The 17,128-nt window shown below is 41.0% G+C and overlaps 2 protein-coding genes and 1 long non-coding RNA gene across 5 annotated transcripts; 1 reads left to right on the top strand and 2 right to left on the bottom strand.

Moving 5' to 3' along the window:
- Positions 1-512: 512 nt before the first annotated feature.
- On the bottom strand, positions 513-5,430 carry LOC139556404 (DNA repair protein RAD51 homolog A). 2 transcript variants are annotated; one of them, XM_071370322.1, is made up of 10 exons: positions 5,340-5,430; positions 3,462-3,572; positions 3,221-3,358; positions 2,975-3,092; positions 2,756-2,847; positions 2,511-2,605; positions 2,202-2,315; positions 1,848-1,977; positions 1,530-1,651; positions 513-1,391 (listed from the first exon to the last, which is right to left on the bottom strand). In XM_071370322.1, exons 2-10 carry the CDS (start codon positions 3,543-3,545, stop codon positions 1,268-1,270), a joined length of 1,017 nt encoding a protein of 338 aa, XP_071226423.1. In that variant the 5' UTR covers positions 3,546-3,572; positions 5,340-5,430; the 3' UTR covers positions 513-1,267. The 2 variants fall into 2 exon arrangements, with proteins under 2 accessions (XP_071226423.1, XP_071226422.1); XM_071370321.1 differs by lacking the exon at positions 5,340-5,430 and adding an exon at positions 4,188-4,320.
- Positions 4,354-8,594, top strand: LOC139556405 (uncharacterized). The gene is made up of 2 exons (XR_011671119.1): positions 4,354-4,555; positions 8,078-8,594. It is a non-coding gene; the product is annotated as an uncharacterized lncRNA (long non-coding RNA).
- On the bottom strand, positions 7,076-16,898 carry knl1 (kinetochore scaffold 1). Of its 2 annotated transcripts, none has more exons than XM_071370319.1 (25): positions 16,786-16,898; positions 16,412-16,443; positions 16,087-16,126; positions 15,925-15,984; positions 15,756-15,838; positions 15,606-15,658; positions 15,257-15,313; positions 15,086-15,138; positions 11,174-14,830; positions 10,979-11,084; positions 10,776-10,843; positions 10,587-10,685; positions 10,329-10,444; positions 10,082-10,175; positions 9,838-9,954; positions 9,602-9,689; positions 9,341-9,406; positions 9,205-9,244; positions 8,942-9,046; positions 8,729-8,829; positions 8,512-8,574; positions 8,303-8,412; positions 8,063-8,184; positions 7,763-7,888; positions 7,076-7,646 (listed from the first exon to the last, which is right to left on the bottom strand). In XM_071370319.1, exons 2-25 carry the CDS (start codon positions 16,441-16,443, stop codon positions 7,544-7,546), a joined length of 5,559 nt encoding a protein of 1,852 aa, XP_071226420.1. In that variant the 5' UTR covers positions 16,786-16,898; the 3' UTR covers positions 7,076-7,543. The 2 variants fall into 2 exon arrangements, with proteins under 2 accessions (XP_071226420.1, XP_071226421.1); XM_071370320.1 differs by having other exon boundaries at positions 10,082-10,172.
- Between the last annotated feature and the right edge of the window lie 230 nt (positions 16,899-17,128).

Raw genomic sequence — 17,128 nt, 5'->3', positions numbered from 1 at the left:
GTGCTTTGGTCAGATGACATGAACATAAATCTCTTTGGCCATGCACACCAATGGTGGGTTTTGCATCAAAATAAGGATGCATAAGCAGAATTATATTTAAAAAATTATCCTCGCAAGGTGAGGTATTAAATTTGATCCCTAACTTGAGAAATATAATTACTTACAAAATATTTGAGCAATTGTATTAGTACAAAATATAATTTCCCCAATTTCTTAGCATACAATATAGCTCAGTATTTGAATTATTTATTTTACGCAGTCATTTTTTCTCCTCTTTATTACAGGTGTCAATTTCAGAAGCCACTTCATATCACGTCACTGTGACATGGTTCAATATGTTTTAAGCTATTATATTGCAGTCCCATGACAGCTCAATTGGTGTCAATACCTCTGTCTTTTTGTTATACAGAAATCTTACTTTAACATTCTAATACACAGTCCTTTCAAATGGATGTCATGTCAATTTGTGGAATTATGTAAACCGAGTTAAAATAACATATATAGTCAGGAGATCTAATGATAAAACAATTTTAATACAATGTGTCTTATACAGAAACTATGGTTCTTGAATGTACAAACAAATAGGGGAAATGTAGTCGTTAAGGGTGTCAAACCTTGTTAGTTAGGGGGCATGTACTGATGTTTATTCTGTTAAGAGCAGATGTTTGACAAATAAAGAGAATGGATCTATTGATGTAGTTGAATGTCAAATCCAAAGATGGTTTAAAATGAAAAACACTGGTAGAAAATCAGACACCCTCGAAAAACAAAATCAAACAATACCACAAACATACATCTAAATATGTCCACGTCTACCAGTGGAGTTATTACAATTAGAAACATTATTTTACAAGTCCATTGGGTTGGTGAAAAATGTCACATTTCTGTGAAGCTGAGCTCCCTCTGATTCTCAAAGCCTCTATAGGCCCATATACTGTATAATACAAAATGAGTATCCAGTGTAAGCCTAAGCATGGGCACATCACTGTGCTCCTTAGGGCAATAGGCAACATTCTCTACGCAAAGTACCCTCTTGTACTGTAGGAATGCATTTTTCCCTCAGTAATGGGACAGTCCAAAATCATATCAACCCAACAGTTATGGCCTGCATCTCCCTATTTGTCCTTTTCTTAGCTCTTACCTCAGGGAAGTGTGTACACACAAACACACAAGAGCTGCCATTGTGCAAGTCTATGGTAGCGGGTGAGGGGCATAGCCACATGACATACAGCCATGCTCTCACTCCCTGGTATGGTGCCAGCTGAGCTCAGTCCTTGGCATCACCCACCCCATCTGCGTTGATGGCAAACATGGCTTCAGACTCAGGGAGGCAGGGTGAGTCGTAGATTTTGCAGATCCTCGTTTCGCCACGGCCTTTCCTCAAGTACAGTCTGAAAACAAGGAGCGGTTTTAGCTTGAAAGCTAGCTGTATTCTTCTAGAACCCAGTGGCTTAACAAGTGGCATGCTATGTTTGAAACCATTAGAATGTGAACAAGAGGAGTACAAGAGAGTCAATGGAGCCACTCACCGCGTAGTGGAGGCATGTGCCATGATGTTGCCCCCGATAGGTTTTTTAGGGTCTGCTGAGAACATGGCTGCACCGTCTACCTGGGCCACCACCTGATTGGTTATCACCACAGCAACGCCAAACTGTGACAAGGCGAGAGTCAAAAAATGTTTTTAGCATTATGACCATACCATGAAGAGAGTTGTGCACATACATAAAATGGATGTACAGAGAAGGGTTCAGAACGTTGCTGATATAAACATATTGTATTAGACCGACACAATAGGTAAGGAGTTCGGCGAACAGACAAAACCCCTGTAATTCTAGCCCTGGACTTACCTCGTCTGCTAGCCTTAGCAGCATCCTCAGGAAGCGTCCCAGGTGGCCTTGCCGTGCAGCGAGCTCTCCCCTCCCGGAGTAGTCGGTTCTGTAGAGGGCTGTGGCACTGTCCACTATCAGCAGGGCATACCTGAGAGAGAAGGGGCCATATGGTTAGAGACCTATAGCACTGCAGACTGGGTGACCATAGGGGTACTTTACTAGGATTTCTTTGAGGGTACTGCCCTTATTCCAGATCACGAATTCATGTCATAAACAATAGTATTAACATGGAAAGAAAGCAAGTAATGTGAGAAATGAAAAAACATCGGAGCGGTCGGAAACCTCAGGAAGAGGGAGGGAGATGGGCCTGACCTGGACTCTGCCATCATGGCTGAGGCTTGGTAAAGCAGCTGGGTCTGGTGGTCTGTGTTGAAGGCCCTAGCGTAGGCTACATTGTCCAGAACGTCACTCCCAACAAGTCCATACCTAATAAAAGACAACAGTACCTTCTGGTGTGATACAGCTTTTTGAAGGAAGTACTGCATTTGCAATGGTAACTCTGAAATTGATGCCCGTTATTCCTGTAGTGGAATAGTGTGGCTCCAAATTTCAATCTCTGTCAGTGTCATTTAACCCAGTAGTTACTCCATTGTTATTGTGTTGGTGCATGAGAGAACTCACCTCTCTGCTACAGCCAGTAACCTCTCTGGTCTGAAGGTCCCCTCTGTATCAATGTACATGGCTTTTCCCTCTCCACCACCCTGGTCAATGGGCAACTGAGTTGGGGAAAAGCACAATAGATCAAAAACTGAATGTCCTGAGTGTTATTGTCATATGCTGTGAGCAGATGTGATTGGTATGAGATAGGAGTATACAGCCAAGTCTGCCTTTATTAGTATGAAAAAAAATGGCATCATGACAAGTACCTGGCAGGTGACTGCAAGGGTGTGGCACAGCTGTGTCTTTCCTGTCCGGAACTCTCCAAACATTTCTGTGATGGAGCCTGTCTCTATCCCACCTGAGAGAGAGAAAGCCTTTTTCATACACACGATGACAACAAATACAACTGGGCAACTCAAAAATCACACCCTGAGTCATGACAACAGTTCTAAAATCTAAGTAACTGGCAAAGATCCCAGCCTCACCCTGTAGCAGCTTGTCCAGCTCTTTGGACCCAGTGGAGATCTGGATGATTTCAGCTCGGCGTTGGTGGAACTCTGTTGCTGTGGTGAAGCCCATGGGCACTAGTTTGGCAGCTTCAGCCTGGAGAAAATACCATAGAGGAAGAGGAAGATCAGCCACAGTCATAATATCAGACCTAATGTTAACTGTGGGCAACCCAAAATGAGCAGAAAATAAAAACTCAGATTGGTAAATGAAGGTGATCTAACCAGAACTTTGTCTGCTTTGGCCTCACTGATCCCCTTGATGTTAAGCAGCTCCTTCTTGGGGGCATAGGCCACTGCTTCAATGGTGTGGAAGCCTGCATCCTCCAGCTTCTTTATGTCACTGGCACTTATGCCACATTGCTGTGTAGGAAACATTGCAAATGTAGGCCATCATTGTAAATAAGAATTTGTTCTTAACTGACTTAGTTAAATAAAGGTTTTTAAAAAATGCACCAACACCTACCTCAAGTCTGCTCAGTAGCTGTGGTCCAAAGCTCTCCTCCTCCTCTACCTCTGCCTCCACCCTGGCCTCGCTCCTCACAGCCATCTTGATTTATGGACAGGTGAGGTATGTCTTTCAAAGGGGAAAACATTTGACGGTGCAAGAGTTAACACTCTATAGCTAGTAAACAAGTATTTTTCAACAAGTATAAAAAGTATTTTTCACTGAGGACAAAACAACTGCGAGGCAAATAATACTTTCCATTGTGTTAGTTACTGAAACACACTTGATCAAGACAGGTTTTCCCCGATCGGGAATAAGAAATTATTCTAACTATCAACAGAAGTTACACAACCGGAAATTGCAACCAACTACTGTACAGTAACGTTAGCTGGTCAAGTTGTTGATGTTGACCTTTCCAGCCTGTTCATGCATCTAGTAATCAAACAATTATTGACTTACTAAGTGAAATAGGATTTAGCTAGCTGGTTCACCTACTAGTAAGTGTTGTATTTCTTGTTTAGTGGACTTGCAGTCTTTGAATTTGACTGATATTCATGAAAGGTAACGTTACCTAGCATTATTAGGCTAATTTGTTCAGCTGAGCTACTGAATTACATGATCTGGCATGTCTGTGAGTGACTTGGCTTACATCCAAATGTTTAACTCAAAATAGTAGCTAGCTCATCTTAACTTTAAGTTATGGGATAGGATGTATCCAACGTTATAATAACAGCGTCCACTTACCTCTAGTTTTTATTGCTTGAACTAAATCTCCCGCTCGCTAGTCAACGTACTTGTTTATCAGGCTACGTAATTACGCTAACCCTTCCCTCGAGTGCTGGGATTGGACAGTGTTGGTTTGCATCCCCAATGAAAAACATGTACTTCCTCACTCCCGTTTCATTCCCTTGATCTGCATCTGGAAAATCAATATATGGAAGCAAGCTAAATGTAGTGGTCAGTAAGCACTATATAACCTAGGCTTTTGCGCTTTATAAAAACGTTTGGCTGGTGTGCTGTCACCCATCTGAGCAGTCGGCTGTGAAGGCCCTCACTGGCTAGTACAATTATGTTGACTGTGATTTGGGTTCTGACCCTCCACAGGATGTGCGGTAAGAACAATGCTGATGCTTCTCTTTTAAGGGTTGTTATTTCCTTTTCCTCTTAGCACACACACACTTTTGGTCATTTAACATGAATCTTGACTGGGAGTGAATCTTGGTGGAATAGGATTTGTGTTAATCCGAATGAATAGTGGTTCGACAAGGCAAAAACATGTACAACATAACAGTATCAGTAAAGCGTGAATTATGCAATATAGACAGGATATATGAACATGAATGAATAAGCATAATATTACAGTATTATAACACGGCTATAAACAGGGCTATAATCTCAGTAGAATAAACATTAACCTAAAGATGAACCTCTTGTCAGAGAAAGAGAAACCTATTACTGAGACTGACAAAATAAAGACTTATGGCACCCTCTCTCTCCGGCCTGGTGCGAGAGCCTGCAGTGCTGAGGTCTTATCTGATCTGCCCTAGAGCTACAAGGTCGCAAATTACTCTGCGCATGTGCGACCTCCAAGACCCGTCTGGGAGGAGCGAAACAACCGCTTTAACTAACAAAGGCTACTATGGAAAGCACTACAGTATCATGCACATATGAAAACTATGTTTACCAATAAAACAATGACACGTATGGCAATGGGCACAAGGCTACATACTATGAACAATATGCCAAGCAGTATTGGCAACTCCAACATGAAATAATAGTAATAATGGTACAATAGAACATATGGTTGCAAACTGATCAAAGTTACTAAGTCATGTGTGGTAATTACCCATTATTACAGATGTAAAACGAAATCCAATAAACCCGCCTCCAACTTACATTACGATGCACACACCCAATTCATGTATTCTTGTTACTGTCCACAACAGTCCTCAGAAATGTGTCTTCTTTCTTTGGACAACGATTACACTCTGACATGTGTGGCTGGGTGCAGTGTCCAGATGTGCCTTTTCAAGTACTCTGATTGGTTGGGAATGGCAGCTATGGATTTATTTTTTACTTAACCTTTATTTAACTGGGCAAGTCAGTTGAGAACAAATTCTTATTTACAATGACGGCCTACCCCAGCTGAACCCTCCACTAACCCAGACGACGCTGGGCCAATTGTGCACCGCCCTATGGGATTCCTGTTCACGGCCGGTTGTGATACAGCCTGGGATCGAACCCGGGTCTGTAGTGACGCTTCTACCACTGCGATGCAGTTCCTTAGACCGCTGCTCCACTCAGGATCCCTTAAAACTAAGGTAGGCTAAACAGCCAAACTAACGGGACTGTGAGGGAAATTTAGGAAGAGAGGAGGGGAGCAGGACAGCCTTTTTTTACACTATTACTACACATTACAAATCAGAGAAGATGAAGGGAAGGAGACAATGAGAGGAGGCCACTGTAGACTATTGAGATGCAGCCATATGAGTATACCAGTAATTTCACTGGGGGGGTTCGATTAATCCCACCCAGGCACACCAGTGTAGGCGTGTTTTCTATCGGCTGAAAGTTGATTGCATTCGAGACGTGCCCCATTCAAAGCCCACGCCAAAGTCGTCTCAAAAACAAGTGAGGTAATAAAGCAATGTGTAGTAATTATTAGGATTCTGTTTCCCATGCAAAAGAGATTGCTTTTGATAAAAATGCTATATCTGCCTTCCCAATGAAAACTAGTTAGAACATTCTAACAATTATTTTATGGAAAGGATATGCATGTTTCTTGACTATGCACCATCCTGCCTTGTTGACACAATGACTGAACAGCGCAGATTACTGTTTAATTTGAGAAAGGCGTGCCTCCCTCCCTGCTTTTGCCCAATTACGTAACGGGTCTATGCCCGGTGCCGCACAGATCAGCATAATCAAATCGGCCCAATGTAAAAATCCGGTTGACTTTCCATACTATGAAATGATAAATAGTACCAGTTTTTTTAAATTTTTATTCTACAATGTAGAAAATAGTATAAAGACATCAAAACTATGAAATAACACATATGGAATCATGTAACCAAAAATGTGTTAACATTTTAGTCTTCAAAGTAGCCACCCTTTGCCTTGATGACAGGAGAGTGATGAGTGCTGCATCAGATTACCTGGCCTCCACAATCACCCGACCTCAACCCAATTGAGATGGTTTGGGATGAGTTGGACCGCAGAGTGAAGGAAAAGCAGCCAACAAGTGCTCAGCATATGTGGGAAGTCCTTCAAGACTCTTGGAAAAGCATTCCAGGTGAAGCTGATTGAGAATACCAAGTGTGCAAAGCTGTCAAAGGGTGGCTACTTTGAATAATCTGAAATATATTTTGATTTGTTTAACACTTTTTTGGGTTACTACATGATTCCATGTGTTATTTCATAGTTTTGATGTCTTCACTATTATGCTACAATGTAGAAAATAGTACAAATAAAGAAAAACCCTTGAAAGAGTAGATGTCCAAACTTTTGACTGGTACTGTATATATTTGTATGATGGCCAGATATGATCCAAAACCCCCATTTGTTCAGAGAGAACTGAAGAGCCAGGTTAATTTGTTAAACCAGTGATTGTTATCGTACAGAGAAAACATGGGTAAAAGTTGCAGTAACATTTTAATAATGATTCAGACAATTAAAAGACAAAATGTTATTGTACTATTCAAGCCTTTTTCAGTTATTGTAATTCTTGCCATAGTTTTGCTAGAGGAAATACATCAAAGATGGTTTGAAATGGCCAACTATTACTAAACATTACTATTGATCCATTATGAACAAAAATGATACAAATGATCAAAACTCATGGTAGAAGACATGTAAAATGAACATAAGACAATGTGACATTGAACATTTATAAATGGAATTGACAAACATATACACATTTTCATTCACGACATCAGGGCTGCCCAACCCTCTTCCTGGAGATCTACTGTCCTGTAGGTTTTCAGTCCAACCCTAATTTAACCTATCTGATTCAGCTAGTTAAGGTCTTGTTGAACAGCTAGTAGATCCCCAGGAAGAGGGTTGGGCAGCCCTGAACTACATAGAACAGCCATTGACTGGAACTAGTCTAAGCACAGCAGACTTTCGTGGATCCTCTTGACAATCTTGGTCAAGTAGTCCTTGGCTGGCGTGACTGATGATACAATGTCTTCCACCTGGTCTTTCCTGTATAGAAAAAAAGTATTATAGTGTTACAGTTGTTAAAGGTGCACTGTTGCAACAATGTACAAGTAAAACTAGAAACAAAACATGTGTGTGAGAAGACAAATATTAAGTATTACGTTGCGTTTCCAATGTGATTTTGGAAGTTTTGCACATGAAAGAGACCGAAGGGGTAGGCGGATGTAACGGCTACTGTCATCTCAAACTTGCTAAATGACTTGAGACTGGAGAACAGGATTCGAACTCTGAAATAAAGAGGACAAAACAATAATGAGTTTTGCATTCAGAAAGCTGTTATATGGAAATATATCTATAAAATTCCCTAGAAAGGACAGTCCCATTTAAGTCAACATTCTCTGGTGGTCTGATGGGGGATCTGTCCAGTCTAGGAGTTGTATTTCTATGGTGTGTGATCTTACTGTGTGTCCACACAGCTGATGTCCAGGATGTCCAGCCTCAGAGCGCCCCACTTCTTCATCAGGTGGATCTCTTCTCCCAGGAGGCGACAGCGGCTTACCACCAGACCCACATCATGCAGCAACTGGAGAGCGAGAACCAGACAGATATTATACAGCCAAAACTGAACCTCTGTGGACATGCAATGCAATAAAACACCAACCCCTTTTGGATCGTCCCTTTTAACCAAGCCTCACACTTACCGCGGGAATGTATCGACTGGTGGGGTACTTCTTGAACCAAGTGGTTTCACTGCCTATGTACTGGCATAGCAGATTGTGTACAAGCCGAGAGTAGCACTGTGACTTTTCATCTGTAAGAAAGAAAAGGTGAGTTGGCAAGGCAAGAGACCTGTGTGTGGCAAGAACCAAGAAAATATTCTACATTAGTGTCAGAGCTTAATTTCTCCCACCATCCATTTGGCGTTGAAACGTGATGTCCATGATGTTACGCTCAGTCTGTTCACAGACCTCTCCTAAATAAAAGAGCAAAGCATTAGAAAAACATTGACATTTGTCTTAAAGCAACCCTTTGAAAAAAACCTGCAGAGCAAAACTACTATAAACATACTAGCACTTCTGGTGCAAAAAAAGTTATACTATCAAGAAATATATAGCACATCATCTTACCGTTAGGTTTCTCAAACTGCACCTCCAACAGCAAGGACTCGTAGAGAAAGCTGTAGACTGTCTTCATGTCATCTTTCTGCACAAACTTCCATTCATTCACTCTGAAACCAAAAGAGGCCAGAAATGTCATTCAAAGTTTCAAAGTTGAATGGAATAGTAGGCGTATATGCAGGGAAGAAAAATGTATCACTGTCCGGAAAATGAGAAACTGACCTATCCAGCATGGAAATATGTTTCTCAAGTTCCAGAGTTTCCTTTCGGAGTCTGTCCACTTTGTCCACAGAGTTTATCTTCTGTAGTTCCAATTCACACATTTGCCTGCGGAGAAAAGCAAATGGTTTCCATTTCTTGGGCACATCCAGCAGAAGGGAGTAAAGTAATACAAATTAAAATCTCAATAGACCGTAGCTCTGGTGACAACAAAGAAAAATCCAATTTATTTGCACTAAATTATGATTCAAGCAATGTAGACTTACCTTTCACTTTTAGCAATTGCTTTGTTGATCTTCTCCAACCCTGATAGAACATAATTCAACATTAACATGTCAAATACCAAGCACACCATTGATTAAGAATGAAAAATGTAATTAAAAAAAGATTGTGGCGTCATACCTTGCTGCCTTGCTTTCAAGGTTGGCTCACAGTCCTCTACCCCTGTGCCCTCCACAGCGGCAAGTTCTGTGGCAGACAGAAGAAAGAATAAGCATGACAAAACCTCAAATTCAAAATCAATTACCACCACTAATACCTCAATTATCTTAACAGGATGACAAGCATGCACTGTGAAAAATGATATTAAGTCCCTTGGTTCAAATTGAATTACAGTAGAGAATATGAAAGGCTCAAAAGGAGATGAACTCAAATCCAATATACCAGCTTCCAAGTCATGTAGACATTCATCAAGGTCTTTCAGACACTGATCGGTCTTCTCAATATTTCCTCTCAAGTTATGTTGTGCCTCCTGTGAAGATGTAACGGGACATCAATGAAACAGTTTATTAGCCGAGTTTTACACACACACACACACAAATGTGGAATGCATAAGTTTTTTCAGTCAAAGGTTACTAGCAACAAAGAGAAGGGATTTTTGTTCTCATCAGGTGTCTTACCCGAGTTGTGTGCACAAGGTCAGAATACAAAACTGCTTTCATTTCATGAGATCGCACTTTGCTTCTCTTTCTGAAGAATGTCCTCCTCTCTTTCAACTTTGAACCAAAAAGCAGCAACTGTGGAAAATAAGCCACAACATCAAGAGGGGTGGTCCAAATGGATCATTTCTGTATCAAACTGACTAGTAATAGCAAGAGGGAAATCAATAAATAACCAATAAAAATAAAAGACAAAGTTAAATACCTCTTCATCTGAAAAGCCCTTCACCGCCTCCCAAAGTGTTCCATTAACACTTTGCAGAAGACTGTCTTGGACTCTCAGACGTGCTTTCAACCTGCTTTCAACCAGAAAGTACACCAAAGGGATGAACATACATGGCTTGTTATTTACTAAGCAGGTTACAGATTTGAGCATTGTTTTTTTAAACTTCATCTTACGGTAAATAAAATGCTATGTAAAGCGTCACAATGACATGCATAATTAAACATACCCCTCCACCATTTCTGTGAGTATCTGGCAGTCGGTCTCATACACCCTCTGTTTGGGACGGTTGATATGCTTCTCGATTAACAAGTCCTCTGTTTTGCGATCGAGATCCGACACAATCTATAAGGAGATGGAAATCTGTATTTAGCACCTATATTTATTGTGAGCGTCAGTAAGTATTATCCTTTGTAATAATTCCTCAGTTTTTAGTATTTTTTTTGTTGTCAAAATTCAATTCTAAAGACAAAGGTTTAAGATTTACTCTCGCAGGCAGAATACTCTGTCGAGGTTTATGGATGACAAAGTCGATGCTGAAGAGTTTCAGGAACTCAGCCACTGTAATGCTGCCATCTTGGAGTTTCTGAAATTAAATGTGAAAGAGCAGTGAAAACACAGTATATCGGAAATGGTAACAGGAAAAGTCCATATAAAAAGGGAGTTGTTGACATACCTTCTGTACATCAGATGTGTAGTCCCCAGTGTTGTCAAGCAGGGACTCAAATTGGCTTTGTCTGTAAGCTGCAAAATGGCATCAAGTTAGTATTGCCTACCTAACCTAGACGATGCACTTTAAAAAGGGATCGACAGACAAGGCGATGATGAATGTTTGAATGAGACAGTCGAAATGAGCAGTAAAAGCACCTCAAAACTCACTTGACTCAAATGTGCCCTCACATCGGAGGTTGGAGTTGCTGCTGGAGCCATCAGCTGCAGCTCCTGTACAGTTACTGTCCCACTGAACTACCTGTGTGTGGGGGATCTGTCAAGATAAAATAAAATGTATTAACTCGTATTGATTACATTTAACAAAATAAATGTGAACTGATTAAATGAAAAAACAGTATTTACCATTTCTCTGATGTTTTCTGTTGATGGCTTATTCCTCTTTACCTCATCCATGGAGTCATCATGGCCATCTTCTGGTAGGGGCCTCTTCTGACATTGGGTAACAGTTAGGACCGGCTCTTTAAAGACCTCATGCTCCACAACATCCTTGACCACCATGCCTAAGAAAAGAGTTCCCTTGTCGTCGACCCTCTGAGGTGACTTGGTGTCCATAGTTTCTGATAAGTCCTCTTCACTGCTAATGTCTGGAAGCACTTCATCATCAATGTTGTCCATCGAGGTGTTGCTCCTCAGTTCATGAGTGCCACTCAATCTATTCTTCTTCAGAAGTTTCCCAAAATCTGTCACGCTATTGGACTGGTTTGATTCAGAGGGTTTGGCTATTCGTGGGAGTTTGGGCAGGAAACCACCAAATGACAGTCGTGATGCAAGACATTTACTTTTCAAGTTTAAAGGAGCAGTCATATTAGGTTTGTCATTGTGAATAATATGGTCTTCCAAGTTGACACTTGCTGGTCTCTCAGTCATTAATCCCATGGTTTTAGACCCATAGTCTTCAGTTGATAAGGATTCTGTCTCTACACTGTGTTGGTCAGAGGTCCTCATCAGGTGAGATAAAGGTGCAGTGCAGCTACCCATCACTTCAGTGGATTCATTTATCATGCGGCTCATATGATTAAGTTTCAACTGCAGATCTGCCAAACTCATTCGCCTGGTCTTTGCCTTCTTCGAAGGTACATTATCATCTTCTATTGAGACTGAAGAGGCAATGGGAGAGCTTTCTGGTTTGTTAGGAATAAAGGAGCAGTCTTCATCTTTCAGATCAGGATCATTTCGGTCTGCTAATCCCTTTAGGTCAAAGTGTTCTGTAAGGTTAGTGGGGTTTTCTCTAGGGTGACCCTCCGGTAGACACAAGGAAATTGCATTTGTGGTGGATGAAGGGCCCTTCGCATTGGTAGGTGCATGTTGTTCAATTTGCGTTGTGACAGCCTTGGTCATCTCCATTTCATGATCCTCAGAAAACATTTCAGTTTCATCTCTGGCCATTTTCTCCTCCAGGTTAGAGGGTACAGCTACAGGATTATTTCTGCAACGTGTCGCTTCTACTACTCCTTTCACTTCCATATCATGTGCCTGACTAATTGACACATTCCCTAATGGTGGATTTGTTTCGGGGGAAAACATCATGTTAATAACTTTGGATTCAATTGCAACAGTCTGGCTCCTTGTCAGTTCCATTTCATCAGAGTCAGAAGATGTAGGTGCCTTTTTACTGCAGAGGCTTTCAACACCTAACTGAAACGTAATCTCACCATGTGCACTCTGCTCTGCGGCAGGAACCATCTGCAGAGTCTTATTCACACTGGATAAACGTTGCCTTGCTCTGAAAGGGTCACGATTCCCCATCTTGATGTTTTCAGACTCAATTACAGCGGTCTGACTTCTCGTCATATCCATGTCATCTGAATCCGATGACCGACGTTGATCGGTTATGTGACCCACTTCCACAAAATGATTGCCCTTTGCTCCAGTTAAATTTGTCTTTGAGATTGTGGACATCCTAGCTAAGGTCTCACCCCCATGGGCAGAATGTGACACATTTGTTAATATCTGTGCAGTGAGAGCTTGAGTCATCTCCATACAATGGTCGTTCTCACCAATAAGAGTTTTATTTGAATCCAAAAAGCTGACAAATCTTCCTCTACCACCTTGGCGTGAAGGAGTTACGCCACCAAAACCTCTGGTGTCAATAACCCCAGTTAGGCTCCTTGTGATTTCCATGGCATCTGTACTAAGATCTGCTCTAATCAGGCTCTTCTCAAACGTTTCCTCTTGGTGTTTTGATATGGGGAACAATCTGCCAGTGGTCTCATCTGTCATGTTCAGACCATTTCTGTGATCTATAGACACAGTGAGAGATTTGGTCATGTCCATACCACAGTCATCCTCTGATATATGACTGGGTCTGTTGGAAGTTGACATGAAGGATATACTTTTCATTGTGTTTTGCATGCGATTGACCACATTGAGGCTTTTGGTGTCGATGGCAACAGTTTGACTTCTAGTTATTTCCATGTCATCAGGATCCGATATGACTACAGAAACACCTTTTACCTGATCCAGCACCCTCTTCACACTGTTAGCATCGTCTGAGAAATTGCCATATTCCATAGATGGTGGCACAGAGGATAGACCCAGGTCAAACTTGGTCTTCGGTTTGCTAAGAGAAGGCTTCTCCATCACACAATATTTGGAATCAATTACAGCAGTTAGGCTTTTTGTGATTTCCATGTCATCAGGATCAGAGGATGCAGGCTCCCATACTTTATTACTTCTCTGTCCTGAAGTCCTCTCCATGTTTGTACTCCGATCAGAGTGAAAGAACATCTCTGTTGTGGGGAACAATCTCTGTAGTGGCTTATTAATTGCTATATGGCTGTTTGACACAATATTTCCAGTGAGGGCCTCAGTCAGATCCATACCATTACCATCTTCTGAAAAAAACACACCTCTGTAAGTGGATGGCATAAAAGACAAACTTTTCCTTGTATTCCCTAGTAAGGGAATTTCCGTTAGGCCTACACTTTTGGAATCAATGGCAACTGTTTGACATCTTGTCATCTCCATGTCATCCGAGTATGGATAGGAGGTGCTATGAAAGGTCTGTTGATTTCGCTGAACGGAGGGGATTCTGTTTTCTGGGGGAAACATCCAGGGTGATGATTCGCCTTTCTTGGTCGGAGCACACACATTCTCCTGGAGAGGTACATTGAGAGCTGCAGTCATCTCCATGCCATGGTCATCACCTGAGAAGATCTGGGTTTTATTGGGATCTGATGTGAAGGCCACACTTTTCCTTTCAATTTTCTGAGAGGGATTTGGCCCAAACATCCAAATAGCTTTGGAGTCAATGGCAACAGTTTGGCTCCTGGTCAACTCCATTTCATCTGGATCAGTAGAGACAGATACCTGGCTGAAAGTGCTTCCCCTAAGCCGTTGCTCTTCAGAGCTTACAGTTTGCACACACTGAAAAACTCCTTTGCCATCTATCAAAGTTGTATGGCTTTTTGTGAGATCCATATGATCTTGTTCAGTTTGCATCGTAGATGTATTCATGAACTGAGGCCCTTGCCTTTGAGGGATAATTGAGCCCACTGTACAATCTCCCCCCGTTGTCGACAAAGCTGGGACCTGATTCTCTTTATCAACTCCTGACTTGCGGGCATTGAGCGCCGCAAGGAAACGTCTGTTGTTTGTTTTTTCTGGAGGGGATGCAGCTCGGTGGAATGCCACAGTAGTTGAGGATTTGGGAGCTATTGGCTTACACATGGCGCCACTTGACTTCGTTATACTGGCAAGGAAATGTTCAAACTCTGGATCTATACCTCTGGCTAAGGTGGAAGGGTTTTTAAAGGGGGCACAATTCTCTGTTGAGTCCTGAAAAAACCCAGTTTTACCTTTCTCCATTGAAAAAGTAAAATCCATGTTTCCACAGGTAGGTGTAGTCACATTGATTTCATTTGGCAGAACAATTGATGATTCTGAATCATTGGCGATGAGTATTGTGTGACTGTGAGTCATATCCATAAATGCTGTGTCCTCTCCTGTGAACATCATTGTTTTCTCCCCATAATCATCCTGGTTGAACATGACATTTTCCTATTAGGAGAAACAATGACTTTAGCGTTTCATGAATAGCTAAGTTCACAGCAACAATTAACACAGGTAAGAAGCGCACCGGCATGGTCATTGAAAAAATTGTCAATGTACCTTGGTTTTTGGCAATAGTTAAAATACTACTCGTATGATATTTTATTGTTATGAATTTCTAAGTACCCATATAAAATGGGAAGAATGTAGCTATGCCAATTGAAAGTCTAATTTAAAGAGTCACATTTCTCAGTCATAGCTTACCTTATTTCTTTGTTGTGAAACATGGAGGGGAGCATTCAACAAGGTTTCCATGCCTACATTTACAAATGAAGGTGCATAACAGTTAAAGGCATCTTGGTGGTCACTGAGTGATTTATACAGTACCTACCTGAGAATGCAAAAAGCTACTTGATAACTAGATTTTAAGCATACCTGTGATTGGTTGAGCCCCATCAATGGAACCTGTATGAATGCTTATGTTTTCTGCCGCTGTTAAATCAAATTGCATTTCAGTTGTAAATACGTTACATGAAAAAACATGGAATTTTTTTGAAAGGTTTGATAAAAATGAAAGTAAAACAAACCCAACTGCCAGAGTTTATATTGTCACATTTTCACTGTTTAGCATTTGCAAAACCAGTCACGTAAAACAGTTCAGCCAATGTGAAAAACATTTTCATGAGTCTCCTCACTTAAATACACAGTAATGTGAAGCATCATATGCTGCTCTACATTGAGAAGAAAATTAGAAATGTCTCAAGCATACAGTAGGCTTACTTACTAGTTGTGAGGTTTTGTAGAGGACTCCGGACAGGGGAGCCATTCTTCACATCTCTGATAATCAAAAGGTAATAACATTGTTAATAAAAGTTTCTTATTTTCGTGGCATTGTATTTTAAATTCCAAATGTGGCACAGCGAAAACGTTTTACTTTGAAAACAGTAGAACATCATTGGAAGTGGCGAAACTGACTCTTCTGGAGATCCTCTTCTCTACTGGCTTGACCACCTCCACCTTGTGAAGACAATAATGCATTTTGAGTAGAATGACATGTCAGAGACATTCACAATTTCCCCAACTGCTATCTATTTAGTCTTTACCCGACTCTCCTCTAGCTCTGGGCCAGTGAATTTGATAGATGTCCGTGGAACTTTCAGGATCTGATTAGATGTGGATACAATATTAATTCAGAGACGTGCTGTTGAAATGGTGGACAAAACATCCTCAAACTAAATAGTTGTATGAGCAACTGTTGTACTAACCGAAGAAATACGCCGTTTGGAGGATCCAACATGATCACTGCTGCAATTTAGAAAACAAACCCAAGCAGTTAACGTACCTAGTAATATTAACACTATACTTGAAATACACACGAGACACGTAACAATAATTACATTTGTCCTATTTCACACATGTACACGTGTGTATTATTAAACGTGTCAATTAGAATATAATTTTACATTTGCATATCCCACTCCCCCTGAGACACCTTCGGAGAGTGAGGTCATGGCCAGGGATAATTTCATGGCTTAATAAAATTGGAAAGTTAGTGAACTACAATTGGCTATCAACAAACATATCACTCACTCCGTCCTTGATGCAGCATCAGGCGGCTCCATCTTCGCCGACAGTTATGAAATAAATACATTGACATAAACACGTTAACTGGCTAGCTAGCAATCGTCGTTCACATTGATAACTGTGTGCTCGATGTGTGAAAGAAAAATACATACATCTACTTAACTAGCCACGTTTGTTAATACACTGAATGACAATTATTAAAATACTAAGCTAGCGAACTAGCTGGCTAGCTAGCTAACGTTAGCAAGAAGCATTAACGTTAGATGTGTCACAAATCAAGCGCTAATGTTAGCTAGTTAACTTAGCCGTCTAGTTGAGCACATTCATGTTAAAACGTTGCAAACATAATACGTTGTTAATTTTCCACAAAACTACTGTACCGTGTAGCTACTAGTTGTTCAAGTACAATTTTAAGATGCCAGCTATTAAGCGTCAAAGCTGTTGTTGGTTTTGAATTTAACCGCCCTCTCTTGAGCATGCGCAGTCAGATAACCTTCTTCTTTACGCTGTCTGGGTTGTGTGGAAATGAACGTTATACTGCCACCCCTGGACGTCAATAAATCTTCCGCCACTTTTACAGCGAAAGCTGTAAATAAGTATAAACGTGTAAACACGCTGGACTCCACTTGTTATTTTAGCTCTACTTACTCCTAAACCAGGGCCAGGACCTGTTTTATATTCCGTTATTCCAATGATACTGTTCTCAGTTTATGTGTAAAAGGA

Source organism: Salvelinus alpinus, chromosome 27 (genome assembly GCF_045679555.1).
Source record: "Salvelinus alpinus chromosome 27, SLU_Salpinus.1, whole genome shotgun sequence".
Taxonomy (NCBI): domain Eukaryota; kingdom Metazoa; phylum Chordata; class Actinopteri; order Salmoniformes; family Salmonidae; genus Salvelinus; species Salvelinus alpinus.
Note: the sequence above shows the minus strand (reverse complement) of the source record. Positions and strands in the feature narration are given on the sequence as shown.